At 35.6% G+C, this 18,594-nt stretch overlaps 1 protein-coding gene across 1 annotated transcript; it reads left to right on the forward strand.

Annotated features, from left to right (window-relative positions):
• The first annotated feature begins 1,601 nt into the window (after positions 1-1,601).
• Positions 1,602-6,161, forward strand: LOC135651544 (probable prefoldin subunit 4). Its single transcript, XM_065171688.1, has 3 exons — positions 1,602-1,758; positions 1,877-1,987; positions 5,606-6,161. The coding sequence occupies exons 1-3, from the start codon at positions 1,651-1,653 to the stop codon at positions 5,864-5,866; spliced, it is 480 nt and encodes a 159-aa protein (XP_065027760.1). The 5' UTR covers positions 1,602-1,650; the 3' UTR covers positions 5,867-6,161.
• Positions 6,162-18,594: the final 12,433 nt, after the last annotated feature.

An 18,594-nucleotide genomic window follows, 5' to 3' on the forward strand; every position in this document is an offset into this window, starting at 1 on the left:
TTCTAATAAAGATTGTACTATTTTTTTATATTATGATAATTTTAGAATAAATCATTGTTGATTTAGTTCGTTTTCAAGTGTAACTCATCAATTTCAACCAATTCATCTCAAACTTTTATTATTTTTAAGACCATAATTCTAACAAGGATTATACTGATTTTTTATATTATTATAAATTTAGATAACTGTTCTTCTGAATGAGTATATTTTAATTTATTTTCAAGTTTAAAGTGGTTAACTTTTATCAAATGACCTCAAACTTACATAATCTGTATAATAAGGGTTTTAGTATAATTTGTATTTTATTGTTATAATTTTTAAAATTTAATTATTAAATTTTATATGTTTTTATATAGTTCTATGAACCAGATTCAATTCACAATTCTACTATAGCATAATTCTAACAAGAATTATACTAGTTTGTTAATCGTTTTATGAGAAACTGAGAATAATTAATTTCCCATTTTGTTTTTTTTTTTTGGGTAAGTTGTGTGAACTAGTTTATTTTAGTTCATTTTCAATTGTAATAGATCAATAATTTCCATCAAATGGCCTCAAACTTCTGGTAGTTCATGTGAAGCAATGTAATTCAGTTTATTTTTTAGTGTAATAGATTAACTTTACTCAAACTATCTTAAACTTTCACATTAGAGCATGACTATAATAAGGATTGTGCTGTTTTTATTTTATTTTATTTTATTTTATTATGAATTCTGGATAAGTTCGATTGTATTTGAGTTCGTCTTTGAATGTAACGTAGAAAACTTGGACAAAACCATTTCAAACATTCACAATTATACATGAATATTAAATCAACAAGGATTGTACTATTTTTTTTCATTTTATGATGAATTTAAAATTATTTTTTATAGAAATTGACATATTTTTTTGATATATTTTATGAATGAGATATTTCAATTTATTTTTGAATATAATAATATGTTTTTTGAAAATTCGAAAAGGACAGGGATGAGGAAAATGAGAAGTAGAAGGAAGACAAACGACGAGGGGATAGAGAAGGAGAGTGAGGAGACCAGAGATTGAGAGGAGGACAGTGAAACAGAGATGAAGAAGGAGAAGAAGGCGGAAGAAAGATAGATAGGGCAGGAAAGAGGAGGAGGGTTTAAGAAATTTTGAATTGGTTGACTGAATCGAAACAGTTTACACAATTACGAGGGTTAAACTGACATTTCATGTAAAAAAGATTACTGGCATCATTTGTTAATAGATTATTCGTTTTTTTAAGAAAACGTTTATTCATTCATGAATTACGAAAAGTAGAAAAATGATGAGATAGCAAGGGATCATCAACTTCGATCAGCTTCAACTACATTGATGAAGCAAGCAGTAGAAAGACAACCTGTGATGTGATGATGGTGCCGATGTTCCAAGAAACTTGTGCAGGATTAACGCGGCAGTTGATGAATTGTTGTGACGCCCCTCAAATTGCTGGAAAAATTCAGTTTGATCATTCAGCGTAGCCAATCGCTGCACCAAATGGAGAATGGAGTCGGGGGGGCAAAGAAGATGTGTTCTATGGAAGCAGAATGTTGATGTTGATGAAATAAATTATCCATTTATATATACATATATATGTGCAGTTTATAGAAATAAATACGAACAAAAAGATCTTACTTATGAGGGATATATATGTACTTTGCCGAAGGAGTGGAAGAATTAATTAGGTCATCGTCGGCGGACAGGTTCGGAGCCGCGTGTGGTTCGTCGAGCGAGGCATCGGTTCCAAAGATGCAGAAGGTAACCCTAACCTAACTCTTTAACTCTAGACGGATGTTGTCTTCCTCGAAGCTTTTAGCTTTCTGCCAAGAGCAACCGGAAGATCTCTAAAAGACTTGATTTCGGTGCGGTTTCTAAGGGCGAAGGATCGGAGGCTCAAGTGACCTGGGAAGATCAGCAGAACATCAACAAGTTTGGGAGGTTGAACAACAGGTTCCACGAGCTCGAGGACGAGATCAAAGTGGCCAAGGTGTGTGCGTGATTCCGTATCGGTCTCGCGTTTGTTTCATGTATCCCCTTTTGATTCAGTCCAGTTTCGATGTTGTTGTTGTGCAACTCATGCGTGTTTTGATTCTTTAGATCGGTAAGAGGTCAAATATTCAATGCTTGTTTTTTCCCCCTTTTTATAGTTTTTTCTCTTTTCATCACTAAAATTAACAAAATAGATCGTTTTCCTCGCTTCGAAATGTTTAACCGTGTTGGATAGAGAAGAGCGCTTGTTTGATGCCTATTTTGGCTTATCTTTCTTTCATTCGGATACAACCAGCTTCCTGTTCGAGTTGATCTTTCAGCATCTTGTAACCCCGTAGTTCTTTGTTGCATGAAATTTATCTACACAATTGGCAATGATTTTCTCTATGCATACCAGTTGGCAAAGGTGGGGTTTCTTCTTGTCTGTCTCCCCTTCTTTTAGCGACGGTTAACCAATTCACAGGAGATTTTCTAAGCGAACATATGTTCATCGTGTTTTTTTAAGTTAAAATGAGGCCTTAGCAATTGGGTGAAGCTGTTCATTATGCTAAGATATATAAAAAAACAGAAAATTATACGTCTTTTTGCTCATTATATGTCATTATTTTTAATAATTGAGTTTAAATAATAAATGCTTGTTTACGGCTGAAACTTATCTCGTGATTAGGGATATTATGGACAGACAAATGTTTTCAACTTGGTCGAATTGGTTGAAGGTCAAAAACTTTGGTTAAGGGTTCATTTGAGACAAAACTTATCCATAAAACTGTGATTGTATTAAGGTCTGCATAAAGAAGTTTTTTCTTTCATGTATTTGACAATCCATTTTTGTCAAAAATCAGTTGGTTGCAGCTCTTTGGTTTTGCATCTTCCAATGTTGGAGAAATAAAACTTTCAAGGGAAGTAAGAAATGTGAAACATAATGATAGTAATATGTGAGTGACATAATTTGGAGAGAGCTCTGAAGTTAATCGTGGAGAAAAAGAGAACAAGCGATTGGTAATGGATGAACAAAATGTGCAAAATAAGTAACACTAGTTAGAGCATTCATGACTAATGATGTGTTGAATATCCATGATTCAGCATACATTCTTCTGTTGCTTCTATATCAATCTTTTAGTATTTGGTGTCCACTTTTGCTTTTTCATCATATATTTTGAGCACATAGAGGGATGGGGTTTAACTCTTTTTCTCGATTTATTTTCATTCACCACTCTTTGATTCTAACAAAGCATTCTAGAAATTGTAGTGGTTCTTGAGATTCTTTCAAAATGTGTTTAAATACTTGGTGCATTGTCATTTTCCTCCTCTGTAAGCAAAACCTAACCCCCATCCTAGAAGGCATGTATTGCATGTAATTTCCTAGCTCAGAAATAATTTCTTAGATTACCTCCTGAAATGTGCTTCTTGCTCAAGTTTCCGAATCTTCAATATTTCTACAAGGACACATGGTATCTTGTGACGTATACTTCATCTATCCATCATATACATTAAATACCTTATAGGAGTAAGTAAATGAGTCTTGTATAGTCCCTTTCCCATAGCATATCTGTATAGGTGATTGAGTAGCTTGCTTCTTTTTATTTCTGCATTCTAGTGATCATAGATGTAAGCTTCTTTATCTCCAAGTAAAAAAGGTATTTGTTTTATAACATCTTTTCCAATAGCGAAACTTTGACAGAGTTTACGTTCTCCTGGAACCTAGCTATATATTCTTTTATGTTAAATAGATACAAAGCAGAGTTGCAGCTGATTCTACAAGAATCTTGATAGTCATGTTTGCCCTACCAAATGTCACTACGAAAAGCCTAAGTTTCACGACTATGGGATTATAAGATATCTACCTAGAGTCTAATGAATTAAAAGACTTCTCTTAGCAACATATATAGTATGATATTCTACTTTCCATGAGAAATTTGTAGTCACATAATTAGTTACTACTTGGAGTCAGTTTGTTAGAATGCTCCATCTCATCATATTTTGCCCTATGCAGTCAAGGAAATAGGGATGGCTGTTAGCCAACATCCTATTGAAATCATTATATGCTTTTTCTTGAAAGGAACTTGCTAGCGGAGCTCCGATACTTTTTTTTAATTTTGCTTCAGGGGTACTAACCCCTATCTTCTGGACTCAATCGAGAACTTTAGGGATATCAGTTGGTATGATTGCTTATCAAGAAGGATACCATTCTCCAGTTCTCCCTTTGGAAAAAAGGAAAAGAAGAAAATGTTGAACTGCCATGTTCTAACAAGTGGTATAACATCAATATCAACGTAACCATCTGGACACTTGTCAGATGTGTTTATGAATGAATTCAAGGCTGTCCACTTGCCCTAAGCCGCTCTGATGAAAGTCTCAACTTAATCATTGTTGAAACATATCCTGCCTTGACGATTCTCTCAGATTACATCTCATCAGTGATTGGAGAGCAGCATAGGCAGTTGTAGGCCTTCCAATATGACAGCTACTGTATTTAAAAATTTTAAAATATCTTTGGAGGTGGTTACTTATTCATAGTCAACAAGGATCACCAGAAAGTGGATGTACCCCGTTCATTTTTGCACCTCATTCTCTTAGAGTATACCACTGCTTTAACATGGTTATTGAGAAGGCTTTAGACAACATGAATTTGGAGACTGAGTGCTTTTCAAGTGATTGACAGAGTCATTTTGTTTAATTAGATGCACTAATATTTTCCATATTTACTGTCCTCTGTTTATATATGGGGAATATATGCCTCCTACTCATTGGAGGAAGGGAACCTCATCATTCTTGACTTTTTGTCAACTAAATTATGTGGTCCGTGCTGGTTCTCTTCATGCTTTTGAGGTAGGGGGCCAGGGGATTCACCAGATAGTTACTCAGCAAAAATTTCTAGGTATTAAATTTTATTTTATCTTGGAAAAAATTAGTGTCCAAGTTGAACAATGGTTGTCTATCTTCAGAGTTCAGCTTTAATGACGTTTGTATCATTTACAGTGGTAGATATTGGCTCTTAATGTAAAAACAGGTCATTCAAAGTCTTTTGTACTTGTAGCAGCACATTTTGACTGGCAATTAGTTGAGAGATTCTAATAGAATGCTTACTTAAATATAATAGAAAGTCAACACTGGGCTAGGATATAGTTTAGCACATAGAGGTTGCTCATGACTTCTTGCTCCTCTTGTTCCAATATTTGTGAAAACTCAACGGAATGTTGGCTGACATTATATTATGTAATGTTGGCTGACCTATGGGGTTCTCAATGCTTATTGAACATTATTGTGCTATTGAAATGGCAACTAGCTGCAACTTGGGCAGGCCATCCTTGGCTAGCCCAAAATTTGGGCAGATTGGCTGCCCTTTTTTAGCTAGGGCAGATGAAAAACTGAATAAGTCCAACCTGACCTCAAGTATGATTGGGCTTGGGTAAAGATCTCAGACTGAACTTTAAACAAGTTATTTTTTAGTTATTTATAATAATCTACTAGACCTAGGAACATAAGCCTTGCTGCTTAAGATCATTATTTTTGCAATTCACACATAAAAAAGCTTTGTTTCTAAAAATACTAGGAAATGCAAAATTTGCACATCATGTTCTTCTTGTGAACAATTTTTGTTGCTTCTTTGTGGTAGGAAACAAATGAAAATTTGGAGGATGCCAGCAATGAGCTAATTTTATCTGATGAGGACATTGTGAGGTTCCAAATCGGGGAGGTGTTTGCTCATGTGCCACGCGAAGAAGTTGAAAACAGATTGGAAAAGATGAAGGAGGATGCCAGCAAGGAACTCGAAAAGCTAGAGGAAGAAAAGGAATCCATCCTTGCGCAGATGGCTGAACTGAAGAAGATCTTGTATGGGAAGTTCAAGGACTCCATTAATTTGGAGGAAGATTAGTTGGGACTGTGATGCTTTTTCCCTGTTCCTTAAATCCTTTTTTTTTTCGCGATTCTCTACTCCGTATTGTGTGTGCACTCCTTGATGAATTGAAACCCAAAACATGGTACTCGAGCTTAGAGTGAGCTGTCAGAAATTTATTTTGATGGCTGCAAAAAGATCTCTGACCTTATGTGAAAGATCCTGACATGATCCAACATCTAGACATCTTTATTATGCAGAAGTTTTGCACATACAATCCTGAAACATTTATGTTTGGATATATACTACTGCAACTGTGATTGTATTTGTAGTATCCCAGTTTATCTCATTTTGATATTAAGATAAAGATTGAATTATAAAAAATTGATGAACGGATTATTATTAATTTTAGTTAAGTATTTTGATTTATGGTTTGAGTTTAATAAAATTAATAAATTAATTATCTTATTAGATTGTGACAATTGATATTAAGTCTTGACGAGGATATTAAATCTTGATAAGGATATTAAGCTTGACGAGGATAAGGATATTAAGTGATATTAAGCATGAGGGATCATATTATGATTTGATAAGGATATTAAGTCTTGACGAGGATATTAAGTTTTTAAGATGAGAAGATATAATATCTCGATCCAAGCTCATTTTCAAGTTAAGATTAAGATTAACTTATAAATATATAGTAAATATATTATTATTAATTTAACTTAAGTATCTTAGTTAATAGTTTGAGTTGAAGAAAGTTAACAGGTCAGTTATCTATCTGATCGAATTGTTACAGAAGTTATGTCAGTTCTAACACTATTTCAACTTTGATATAGATTATTTTTATTAAATAAGGAATTGTGATGATATAGTCATACTCTTCATTGAGAGATATCTCATACTAGATAGAAACAAGCTACCGGCATCTACCTTCACTTGTATATGTACTCGGAAGAAACTTAAAGGAAGCTATTGACGCAGATAGCTTCAGCATGAACATGAAATTAAAGGAAGCTGTTGTGTACTACTCTTCTCATCAGCATGAATTGTTTGAAGACATCTGCCACAATAAATTTCAGACATACTTCAGTTTCTTCGTTATTAATAGCAAAAAAGTTATTGAAAGTAGATATGAAATTATAACTAATACATGCATTGTTTTTTTTACAATAAGCTTCGGCACAATGATATATGGTGGCTATATTTTTAAGTGATGGAGGATTTGTTAGGAAGAGTCCGCACTAAGAGAGGGGAGGGGGTGAATTAGAGTAGCGAAAAAAAAGCACATCGGTTTAAAATTTCATTTTCATTAAACCCAATTCGGACAGATATTAACTTAAAAGTGTACGGAAGCATAGTGAAAGCAATAAGAAGATAAAACAGTTTACGGTAAAGATAAATTGCTCAAAAAAAAAAAATGAACCAATTTATAGTGGTTCGGTTACTGTGACCTATATCCACTTCTGATTCCTCCTCCGTCGAGATCATCGGCTTCCACTACCAATCTTTCTTTAATAGGCGAAGATTAACTATCCTTACAACTCGATTCTCCTTTTGACAGGTTTATGAGAGAACCTTTGCAACCCCTGTCACTTCTCTCTTAAATAAGACTAACACTTAAAGCTTCAAATGAGTTCTCACAAGGAGAATCGAGTTGTAAGGGGTATCTCAATTCTTGTGTATGTTAACCAGGGATGAGAGGGGTATCTATAGGCCTCAAGTGGATTCAAACTTGGAACCTAAAAGTGTCTCATCCTAGGTTTCTCGGGTCCTGACGGTACCACTGCCTAGCACCCTACCACTGGGCGGTACCATCGCTTAGTCTAACAGTACCACCGCTTGACAATCTCTCGAAGACTGTGTCTGGGCGATACCACCTCCTGACACAATCTTGGAGATTGTGCCATGATGGTTCTATCTGTTGGGTCACTGTTTGGGCCTTTCACTTGGCCCAACATAGCTTAAGCTTGGACCCAATTGACCCCTAATTGAGTTGGTCATGTTAGGAATGAGTCGACACTAAGAGGGGAGTGTGAATTAGTGCAGCGGTAGAAATTAAGTCAGTTTGAAAATATCGTTACGATTAAACCCGTTTCGGAAGATATTAACTTGAAAGCATACGGAAGAGTGTAGTAGATGTAAAGCAAGTAAAGAAAGGCAGTTTGCAGTAAATGTAAATTGCAAGAAGTAAATGCAAACCGAGTTATAGTGGTTCGGTCATCGTGACCTACATCTACTCCACCGATTCCTCTTCCGTCAAGGCTACCGGCATCCACTAACGGTCTTCCTTCAATAGGCGAAGACCAACCACCTTTTATAACTCGATTCTCCTTCTACCGAGTTTAGGAGATAACCCTTACACCCCCACTCACTCCTCTCTTAAACTATTCTAACACTTAGAACTTTGAGAGGAGTTCATATAAGATTACAACAGCGTTTCTTTCTTTTTCACTCTCAAGTCTTGTGTCTCTTAACCAGGGATGAGAGGGGTATTTATAGGCTTCAAGTTGATTCAAACTTAGAGCCTAAAAATATCTCATCCTGGGTTTCCTGGGTAAGGGCGGTACCACTGCCTAACACGGGCGGTGCCATCATTTGGCACCCTACCATTAGGCGGTACCACCTCCTGCAACCTCTCGGAGATTGTATTTGGGAGGTATCACCGCCTAACACAGTCTCAAAGACTGTGCCACGACGGTTTCACCTCTTGGGTCACTGTTTGGGCATTTTCATTAGGCCCAACTGATCCATAATTGGGTTGGCCCAATTCCAATCTCAAGTATATGCTAACTTCGAATTCTAAGACATTTACTAAGCTAAACAAGTTCATAAGTCTAATTTCTTTCGGCGAGCTTCCGACGAACTTCCGACAATCTCTTGGCAATGTTCCAGCAGACTCCTAGAAAGCTCCTGGACTTCACGACGATCTTCTTGGCAAGTTCTGACGAGCTTCTTTAGCAAGCTCCTGGACTTCTCGGTCAATTCCGATAGAACTTCTGATGAACATTCGGACTTCCGACGAACTCTCGAACTCCCAACAAAATTACGTTCTTGACTCCGGGACTTCATTTTACTTTATGCCTTGCTATCGTAGTTAATCCTGCACACGTAAAACACATTTCGATCTAGACAATTATTACTAAGCATGAATCATGTTGTTCGGCATGTCATTAGTTCATCGACGCTTCGTCCAATTCTTCGGCACATCGTCCTCTCTTACGGCCTATTGCCCAATCGGTCAGTTCACCTTTGCAACTCTGATATCCTTGGTATAATATTCACTCTTCTTGGCCCGATGTCCGAACTCATGGCCCGAAGCCTTCTGTCAATATGACGACCGATCCTTTGACGTGATGTCCAATCTTCTGACATGTTTCTCTAACCCAACATGATTCTTCCTGCTTTAAATGTCTCTCCCTGATCGAAGCATCCTACGTCACTCAAAACGCAGATCAAATCATAAACACTTATCAATTGGTTTCATCATCAAAATACGAGATTCAATAATCTCCTCCTTTTTTATGATGACAACCAATTGATGATGGAGTTAACCTTAACTCCCCCTATCAACATGCCATATTGATAGAACATTGAATTCAAGCCGAATTCAAGTCATTGCAAATTTTATCATAAATATTTACAACACCTCATCATGCATAACATGATCATTCTTCTCCCCCTTTGTCATCAACAAAAAGGAGAAATATAACTTTCAAGTGTTTGGACATACAAGTTCAAATCATTGCATAATAAACATAATCTTCATTTTTATCATCATGCAAGCTAGCAAAAATTTTGAGTTTTATAAGTTTGTAAATTTTGCTAGATGTGCAAGTTTAGCATATTTTACTTCTTGAGATAGGCAAGATAGCACTTTTGCTTCTCTTCATATTGCAAGCTAGCAATTCTTGGTGATGTTCAAGATAGCAAGTTCTACATCATGTAAGCCAGCAAATTTTTACATCATTTTAAAAAAATGTAAGCTAGCAATATTTGAGATGTTCAAAAAAGCAACTTTTGCTTCTTGAAATATGTAAGTTAGCGATATTTGCTTCTCTTTTGAGATAAGCAAGCTAGTATGTCTTTGCATCTTCTTGACTTGTGCAAGCTAGCTATCTCCCCATTTGTCATTGTGAAAAAGAAGGGATGAATACAATTTTGTATCTATTTTTCCCTTTACAATAATTTTTAAAGCATGACAAGGATAAATAACAAAGATATAAAATCAAATCATGAATGTCAAAACAGTTTTTTATCATGAATATTTCATCATTGCATGCATCATTATCATATGTTGAAGTATTGCATACATAATACCAAATCATCATGTATATTTTTAAAATATAAAATTATCATTATATGCATGATTCCAAATCATCATTCATATTTACATTAATATTCCAATCATTATTTCAATCATTAAAAATGAAAGATAAGTCTAAAATTCAAGAAATCAAGATCATAATCCGAAAATTGTATAAGAAGAATTTATGCATTTGGGAGATCTAACATGTCTAAGTTTATTATTCAAGCTAGCAAACTTGGTTCTCTTGAGATGTTAGCTATTTTCTTTCGCCCTTTTGTCATTATAAACAAGAAAGAATAAGGGAAGAACATAATGGTGTAAAATATTTCAAGGCATACAAGCCATAAATATAAAGAGATCATGTCATGAAAGATAAGACAACTTAAATAGCAAAAGACATGATTCATATAGTAAATCTCTTCTTTCAATAAAATACCAAGAAGAATCATAGGAGAACGATTAATGAAAAATATTAATTCATAATAAATCTTAATTTGTAAATATGAAGGAATCAAGATTATGATTTGGATAAAAATTTATTCAAATTTTCAAAGTCCAAGAGATTCGTAAAAATGATACAAATAGGTTCATCAAAATCAATAAGATAGAAAAAAAGAATTTTCAAGAAAAATATTTTCCTCTTTTTAGTTGTTTCAATTCATATGATTTATTTCATTTATACTAAATAAAAACATGTATCATGTTTAAAACTGAAAGTGCAAGATTTATTACGACAAAGATCAATAAGGCATAAATCACCCAAAAATCACCATTATTTCAAATCATCATGCATAATTTCAAAAGATAAATTCATTTAGCATGATCATTATGCATCATTACATTATTTTATCAAGCATGATTTTATAAAGTATTTTCAATCAAAAGTAATACGAAAATCATTAAGATACACACTATCATTAAACCATCTAGCATGATTTAAGTCTAACATTTTGTTCCTTTATCATAACACATACAATTTTCATGATTATTTTCAAAATTACTAGATAAGCATGATTCCTAATTTTTTATATTTTTATTTATTAAACATGTAATTTTTAAGAAAATATTTATTCTAAACTAAATTAAAAATAATTCATGAAAAGCATTATGTAATTTCAAAGTAAACTAAGGGCATTTTGATTATCTCATCATCGAAAGCTATTAAGGCGTAGTTTGCCACCTTGCCTTTGTTGATTTTCTCCTCGTCTTCGAAGGAACTTGATTCGTCTTTTAGCAACTTCTTCTTGCGTTCATAGCAAGTAGTTCCGCTCTTTTTAAGTTTATTTTTGTTCTTTAATCGTTGTTTCATAAACTTTTAAATTTCATCAGGAGTTCAAGTTCACCATCACTTGAGCTTATGCTCGAGTGGTCTTCTTTTTTTCGAAGTGTTAAATCCTTCCTATTCTTTAGAAGATTGTTCTCAAGTTTGTTTTGTGCATTGTGCGTCATTTCAGATGTCATCAATAAACCAAACAGTTCTTCAAGTAAAAAATTACTAAGATCTTTTGCCTCTTGTATTGCGGTTACTTTTTGGATCCCAACTTTTATTAAGAGAACTTAAAATTTCATTTACAAGTTCAAAATCCAAAAAACTTCTACCAAGTACTTTTAAACCATTGACGACATCCGCAAAATGGGTGTACATATCAACAACGGTTTCGCTTGGTTTCATATGAAATAATTCAAAATCATGCATCAAAAAGTTAATCTTCGAAACTTTTACTCTAATAGTGCTTTCATGTGTGGTTTCAAGAATGTACCAAATATCAAAAATCGTTTTACAAGTAGAAACCCGATTAAACTCGGTTTTATCTGAAGCGTAAAATAGAGCTATGATAAACTCAGTTTTATCTAAAGCGTAAAATAGAGCATTTATAGCTCTAGCATTTAAAGAAAAAGTCTTCTTCTCCAAATTATTCCAATGGTTCATTAGAAGAGAAGACCTTCGAAAATGGCTTTCAACTATATTCCATAAATTCAAATCCAAAGAAAGTAAGAAAACTCTTATTCGAGTTTTCAAATATGTGTAGTCCGTCCAATTGAATAAGGAAGGACGAATGAGAGAAAGTCCCTCTTAAAAGTCGAAAAGAGTCATTTCTCTTGGGTGTTAAACTAAGTAAGAAATAACGAGGCTCTGATACCAACTATTAGGTACGAGTCAGTACTAGGAGGGGGGGGAGGGGCGTGAATTAGTACAACGGTAAAAATTACATCGATATAAAAATCTCATTGTGATTAAACCTGTTTCGAAAGATATTAACTTGAAAGCATACAAACGAGTGTAGTGGATGTAAAGCAAGTAAAGAATGGCAGTTTGCAATAAATGTAAATTAAAAGAAGTAAATGCATACTGAGTTATAGTGGTTTGGTCTTCATGACCTACATCCACTCCACTGATGCCTCTTCTGTCGAGGCCACCGACATCCACTAATGATCTTCCTTCAATAGGCAAAGACTAACCACCTTTTACAACTCGATTCTCCTTTTACGGGGTTTAGGAGATAACCCTTACACCCCCACTCACTCCTCTCACAAACTATTATAACACTTAAAACTTTGAGAGAAGTTTACACAAGATTTCAGCAGCGTTTCTTTCTTTTTCACTCTCAAGTCTTATGTCTCTTAACCAGGGATGAGAGAGGTATTTATAGGCTTCAAGTTGATTCAAACTTAGAGCCTAAAAATATATCATCCTAGGTTTCCTAGGTATGGGTGATACTATCGCCAATGTCAGTCTGACAGTGGGCGGTGCCACCATCTGATAGGGACGGTGCCACCGTCTGGCACCCTATCACTGGGCAGTACCGTCGCCTGCAGCCTCTCGAAGACTGTACCGCCCAGACCGACGGTACCACCACTTGACATAGTTTCGGAGCATGACGGTGTTACCTCTTGGGTCACTATTTGGGCCTTTTCATTGGGTCTAACTAGCCCTAATTGGGTTGGCCCAATTCCAATCCCAATTATGTGCTAACTACGAATTCTAAGATATTTACTAAGCTAAACAAGTCCGTAAGTCTAGTTTCCTCCGGCGATCTTCCGGCAAACTTTAGACGATCTCTCGGCAATGTTCTAGTAGACTCTCGGCAAGCTCCTGTACTTCACAATGATCTTCTTGGCAAGTTCCGACGAGCTTCTTTGGCAAGCTCCTGGACTTCTCGGTCAATTCCGGCAGAACTTCCGACGAACATCCGGACTTCCGACGAACTCTCGAACTCTAACGAAATTACATTCTTGACTCCGAGACTTCATTTTTCTTATGCCTTGCTATCGTAATTAATCCTGCATATGTAAAACATACTTCGATCTAGACAATTATTACTAAGCATGAATCATGTTGTCTGGCATGTCATTGGTTCATCGACGCTTCGTTCGATTTTTTGGTGCATCATCCTCTCTTGTGGCCTATTACCCAATCGGCTAGTTGACCTCTGCAACTCCGATATCCTTGCCACAATATCCGCTCTTCTTAGCCCGATGCCCAAACTCGTGGCTCAAAGCCTTATGTCGATACATCGACCGATCCTTCATCGCGATGTCCAATCTTCTGACATGTTTCTCTGGCTTAATATGATTCTTCCTGCTTTAAATATCTCTCCCTGATCGAAGCATCCTACATCACTCAAAACACAGATCAAATCATAAACACTTATCAATTGGTTTCATCATCAAAATATGAGATTCAACAGGCCCAATTCCAACCCAATTATGTGCTAACTATGAATTTTAAGGTATACACTAAGCAAATCAAGTCCGGTTAGTCTAGGTTTCTTCTAGCAAGCTTCTGGTGATCTTTCGATGAACTTCCGATGATCTCTCAGCAATGTTCCAGCGGACTCCCAGTAAGCTCTTGGACTTCACGACGATCTACTTGGCAAGTTCTAACGAGCTTCTTTGGTAAGCTCCTAGACTTCTCAGTTAGTTCTGACAGAACTTTCGATGAACATCCGAACTTCCGACGAACTCTCGAACTCCCAATGAAATCTCGTTCTTGACTCTGGGATTTCATTTTGCTTTATGCCTTGATCGCTATCGTAGTTAATCTTGCACACTTAAAACCTACTTCGATTTAGACAATTATTATAAGGCTTGAATCAAATGTTGCCTAACATGTTATTGGTTTATCGACGCTTCGTCCGATTCTTTACGGCATCGTCCTCTCTTGCGACTTATTACCCAATCAACCAGTTAACCTTCGTAACTCTGATTTCCTTGGTGTAATTTCTGCTCTTCTTGGCCCGATGCCCGAACCCATAGCCCGAAGCTTTCTGTTGATATGTCGACCGATCCTTCGGTTCGACGTCCAATCTTCTGATATGTTCCACTCCAACCCAACATGATTCTTTCTGCCTTAATTGTCTCTCCTTGATCGAAGCTTCCTACATCACTCAAAACACATATTAGATAACACTAATGTTAATTGATTCCATCATCAAAATTCGAGATTTAACAATCTCCCCCTTTTTTATGATGACAACCAATTGATGATAGAGTTAACCTTAACTCGCCCTATCAATATGTCGTATTGATAAAACCTTGAATTCAAGTTAAATTCAAGTCAAAGCAATACTTCATCATGAATATTTAATCATTGGATGCTTCATGAATATTGAAAGAACCAATCATAATATTTCATGCAACATAAAATCATGCATAATCAAAATATCCAAGTACTTCATCCCATGCATAATTGTCATCATGACTTTTCCCCCTTTGTCATCAACAAAAAGGAGAAGTGCAACTAGCAATTTTTGAAACATGCAAGTTCTACTTTATTATAAAATATGCAAGCTTAGCTAGTTTTAGAGATATGTAAGATGACATTTTTGTCTCTTGTTGAAGTATGCCAGCTAGCAATTCTTGCTTCCTTTTACAATGTGCAAGTTGCAAGTTTTGCTTCTTGAGATTTATAAGCTAGCAAATTTAGCAAGTGTTACATCATATTAGAACATGCAAGCTAACAAATTTATATCATTTTAGAGTATGCAAGCTAGCAAATTTAACACATATGAAAGTTAGCAAAATTTTATATCTTTTGAGATGTGTAAGATAGACTATTTTTGCATCTTCTTGAAATATGTAACTTAACAAACATTACTTCTCTTGATATTTGCAAGATAGTACTTCTTGCTTCTCTTTTGAGATGAGCAAGCTAGCAAGTTTGCCTCTTTTCGTGATATGCATGCTAGCAATTTTTTCTCCCCCTTTGTCATTGGCAAAAAGAGGGGAATGACAATACAATAGTGCAACTCATTTCCCTTTACTTTAATCTTCAAATCATGACAAGGATAAATAATAAAGATGAAGAATCAAGTCATGAATATCACAAGACCATATATCATTTTTGATAAATTTCTTCTTTTGTAAATAGAAAGTATAATAGGAAACAATTTTGATTCAAAAAGAAGACTCAAGTTATAATTCCAAGAATTCACAAGAAAAATCATGATTTATTTGATAAAAAGATTGTCGATTCATGCATTTGAATAAATATTTTTAAACCAACATCACTTCAACTCATCATACATAGTTTCAAAATGTAAAATCATCAAACATGATATAATCATTTATTTTCAAAACATTCATCATTATTTTCAACTTATTCAATTTGTCAAATCAACAAAGTCCCTTTCACCCTTTCAAGAGATTCAAAATAAAATGAAGAGGTTTATCAATCTTTTGAAATGCTAGTTATTTCCCTTCTTCTTTTATCATTGTAAATAAGAAGGAAGAAGAGGGAAATAATACATAACAAAACTCAAGTCATAAATTATCAATATGTCAAGTAACATATCATGGTTTATTAGAATAAGTCTCATTTTTAGTGAATAGCAAAAAGAATCGTAGGAGAACAAGATCTCAATTCATGCATATAAAATCTTCAATCATCAAAATCATTTTCATAGTTCAAGAGATTTATACAAATAGATTCATCAATCTCTTTTTGAAAACTCAATAAGATAGGGATTGAGAAGTTTTCAAGAAAAATGTATTTCCTTTTTATTTTATACAAGCATGCCTTTGTTATTTATGCCAAATCAAAACATGCATAATGTTTAAAATCAAAAAAATAACTTTTATTACGACAAAGATAGATAAGCCATAAACTACAAGAATCATCATGCATAATTTTGAAATATAAACTCATTAAGTATGATAATTATGCATCATTCCTTTGGGCATGATATCAAAATATGGTTTCAAGTTTTCAAGGTATAACATACACAATTTCAAACTATAAACTCATTAAGCATGATATCAAACCTCTTAACATTTTCATCAAAACATCAAGCATGGTTTCATTGAACATAAGACATCTTCAATCAAAATCGAAAAGCCCCTATCTTATTGGATATCCAATAAGCTCTTGAATTATTGGATCTCATGAACGAGATCTAATAAAAGCCCATGAGAGATTATTAAATAGAGATCCACTAATCTAAGAGGCTTGGGTAGTTGGATGAAGATTCAATACCCAATATGGGAGGATCCATTAAGGTTAAGTTGATAGGGGACCTCTATAAATAAGAGTGATTCAGTGGTTCATAGGCTAGAGCCTTTGCTTATCTCTCCTATTCTCCTCCCCCCTCTCCACCTCAAAATAGGCCTGGAGTTTTGAGGAGCATCGTCGCAGCCCTGTTGTGTGGATCACTACTAGAGAGGAGGGCGTTTGAACTCCTTCACCCTTTCCTAGAGATCTACAAGGATTCAAGGATATACAATCTCCCTAAGTAACATAATATACTCTATACGTACTTTTAAGCTTCGCGGATTTTGCGCACCAATCTTCGCACAACGATGAAAAAATCTTTAGAAAATTATGGATTTTATTTTCTGTTCTTTTGCTGCGCATATGATGTCACCCCCAAGATTTCCCAACAGTGGTATCAGAGCCAGGTTGTTTGTGTGATAGATTGGTTTTGAACTGCGTGTGTTGTGTTTCGAAGAAGATTTTAGCATCAAAATTATTGACGGAAAAGGCGAGAAAGGGCAGCGATTGTTGCTACCCTTGCTATGATCGATGATGGTAGCCTTGCTGCCATCTTTATGCAAGTAGGCCGCTGCTCACAGTTGCAGCCACAAGCGGTGGCACCTCCCCGCAAGGGTGACTCTTGCGGGCGGCTCAACGCCCGCAAGAAGGAGGCGTCGCTTGTGAGGGCGCCATCCGCAAGGGTGCCCGCCTGCAAGGGCACTACCCACAAGCGCGGCGCCTGTGGGCACTGCACCCACGGGCACAACGCTCGCGGGGTGCAGTGCCGCCCATAAGCAAGGGCAACGCTATCGCCCCCCCGCCGCACAGGCCTCTACCGGCAGGGTGGTAGTGGTGGCAACAGCAAGGGAGAGGGAGAAGGGCATTAGGGTTTTCGGACAAAAGATAGTTTTGCCCCTTAGAATTTTAGAAATTCTAGATTTTATCCTTTTATCCAAATTATGAAAAAACTCTCTCAAAATTCAAAAAATTTCCTATATGTCCCTGATTTTAGAAAATATTAATTGATTAAAATATTTAATTGATTATTATTTTTATTATTATCTAATAGTCCTAAATGATGATGATTTATACATGTGATGTATGATGTGTGGACGGATGATCATGGATCGTGTGATGTGTATACTTATGATTATTATTATTGGGGCATATGAGCCTCCATTATATTTCTCGTTTATTGTCGGGTCTACGTGCCTATGATTAAGTTGTAATCATATAAAGAGATGCAACGGGAGCGTGGAAGCGATAGCGGGACCCACGAGATGAACGATCGTGATGCATCTAGATGTCGATGGAACCGACGAGGATGAGATGGATGATCACAGGGCATGGAGATGTACCGCTGCACACATAGATCTTGATGTAAGTGATTAGGCCCACTGGCTCAGGCCTGATCACATTAGGTTGTAGTCCATGATCATTTGGTGTGATTGCTTATACACATTATATATATATATATATATATATATATATATATATATATATATATATATATATATATATATATATATATATATATATATATATATAATTTATGTGATGTAGATATATATTAAATATATATACGTGTGACATGTCATATTAGGGGACCAAATCATAGAAACCCCTCGCTCGATAATATTAAATCGGTAAACATAAAATAATTAGATTGACCCACATGACCTTCCATTGTTATAGGTAGGGACCGATTCCCGATGTAAGTTGAGTTGGTCGAGTCCCTCGAGGCTCACCTATATCGCGATTCGCTATCTTGCCTACGACATAGAGATGTCACAGGTGACCTAAGGACATGGTATGCTTGGTCGAGTCCTTCGAGGGTACATCATCAAATTAGACTCATCTTGTAACGATGGTGTTTACTTAACCGAACATCATGGTTGGTCAAGTCTCTCGAGACCATGGTGATTTAGAGACCGAATAGGACGAGAATCACAAGAAGTTGTGATCGGCAAGAGTTACCTACCTTTT

This window comes from Musa acuminata, chromosome BXJ1-4 (genome assembly GCF_036884655.1).
Source record: "Musa acuminata AAA Group cultivar baxijiao chromosome BXJ1-4, Cavendish_Baxijiao_AAA, whole genome shotgun sequence".
NCBI classification, from domain to species: Eukaryota; Viridiplantae; Streptophyta; class Magnoliopsida; order Zingiberales; family Musaceae; genus Musa; species Musa acuminata.

Excerpts from the sequence above, each read along its gene's own strand:
- LOC135651544 (XM_065171688.1), top strand. The coding sequence starts at position 1,651 with ATGTACTTTGCCGAAGGAGTGGAAGAATTAATTAGGTCATCGTCGGCG. Across the intron at positions 1,759-1,876 it reads CGGTTCCAAAGATGCAGAAG|GGCGAAGGATCGGAGGCTCA; the intron begins GTAACCCTAACC and ends GCGGTTTCTAAG. Across the intron at positions 1,988-5,605 it reads ACGAGATCAAAGTGGCCAAG|GAAACAAATGAAAATTTGGA; the intron begins GTGTGTGCGTGA and ends TCTTTGTGGTAG.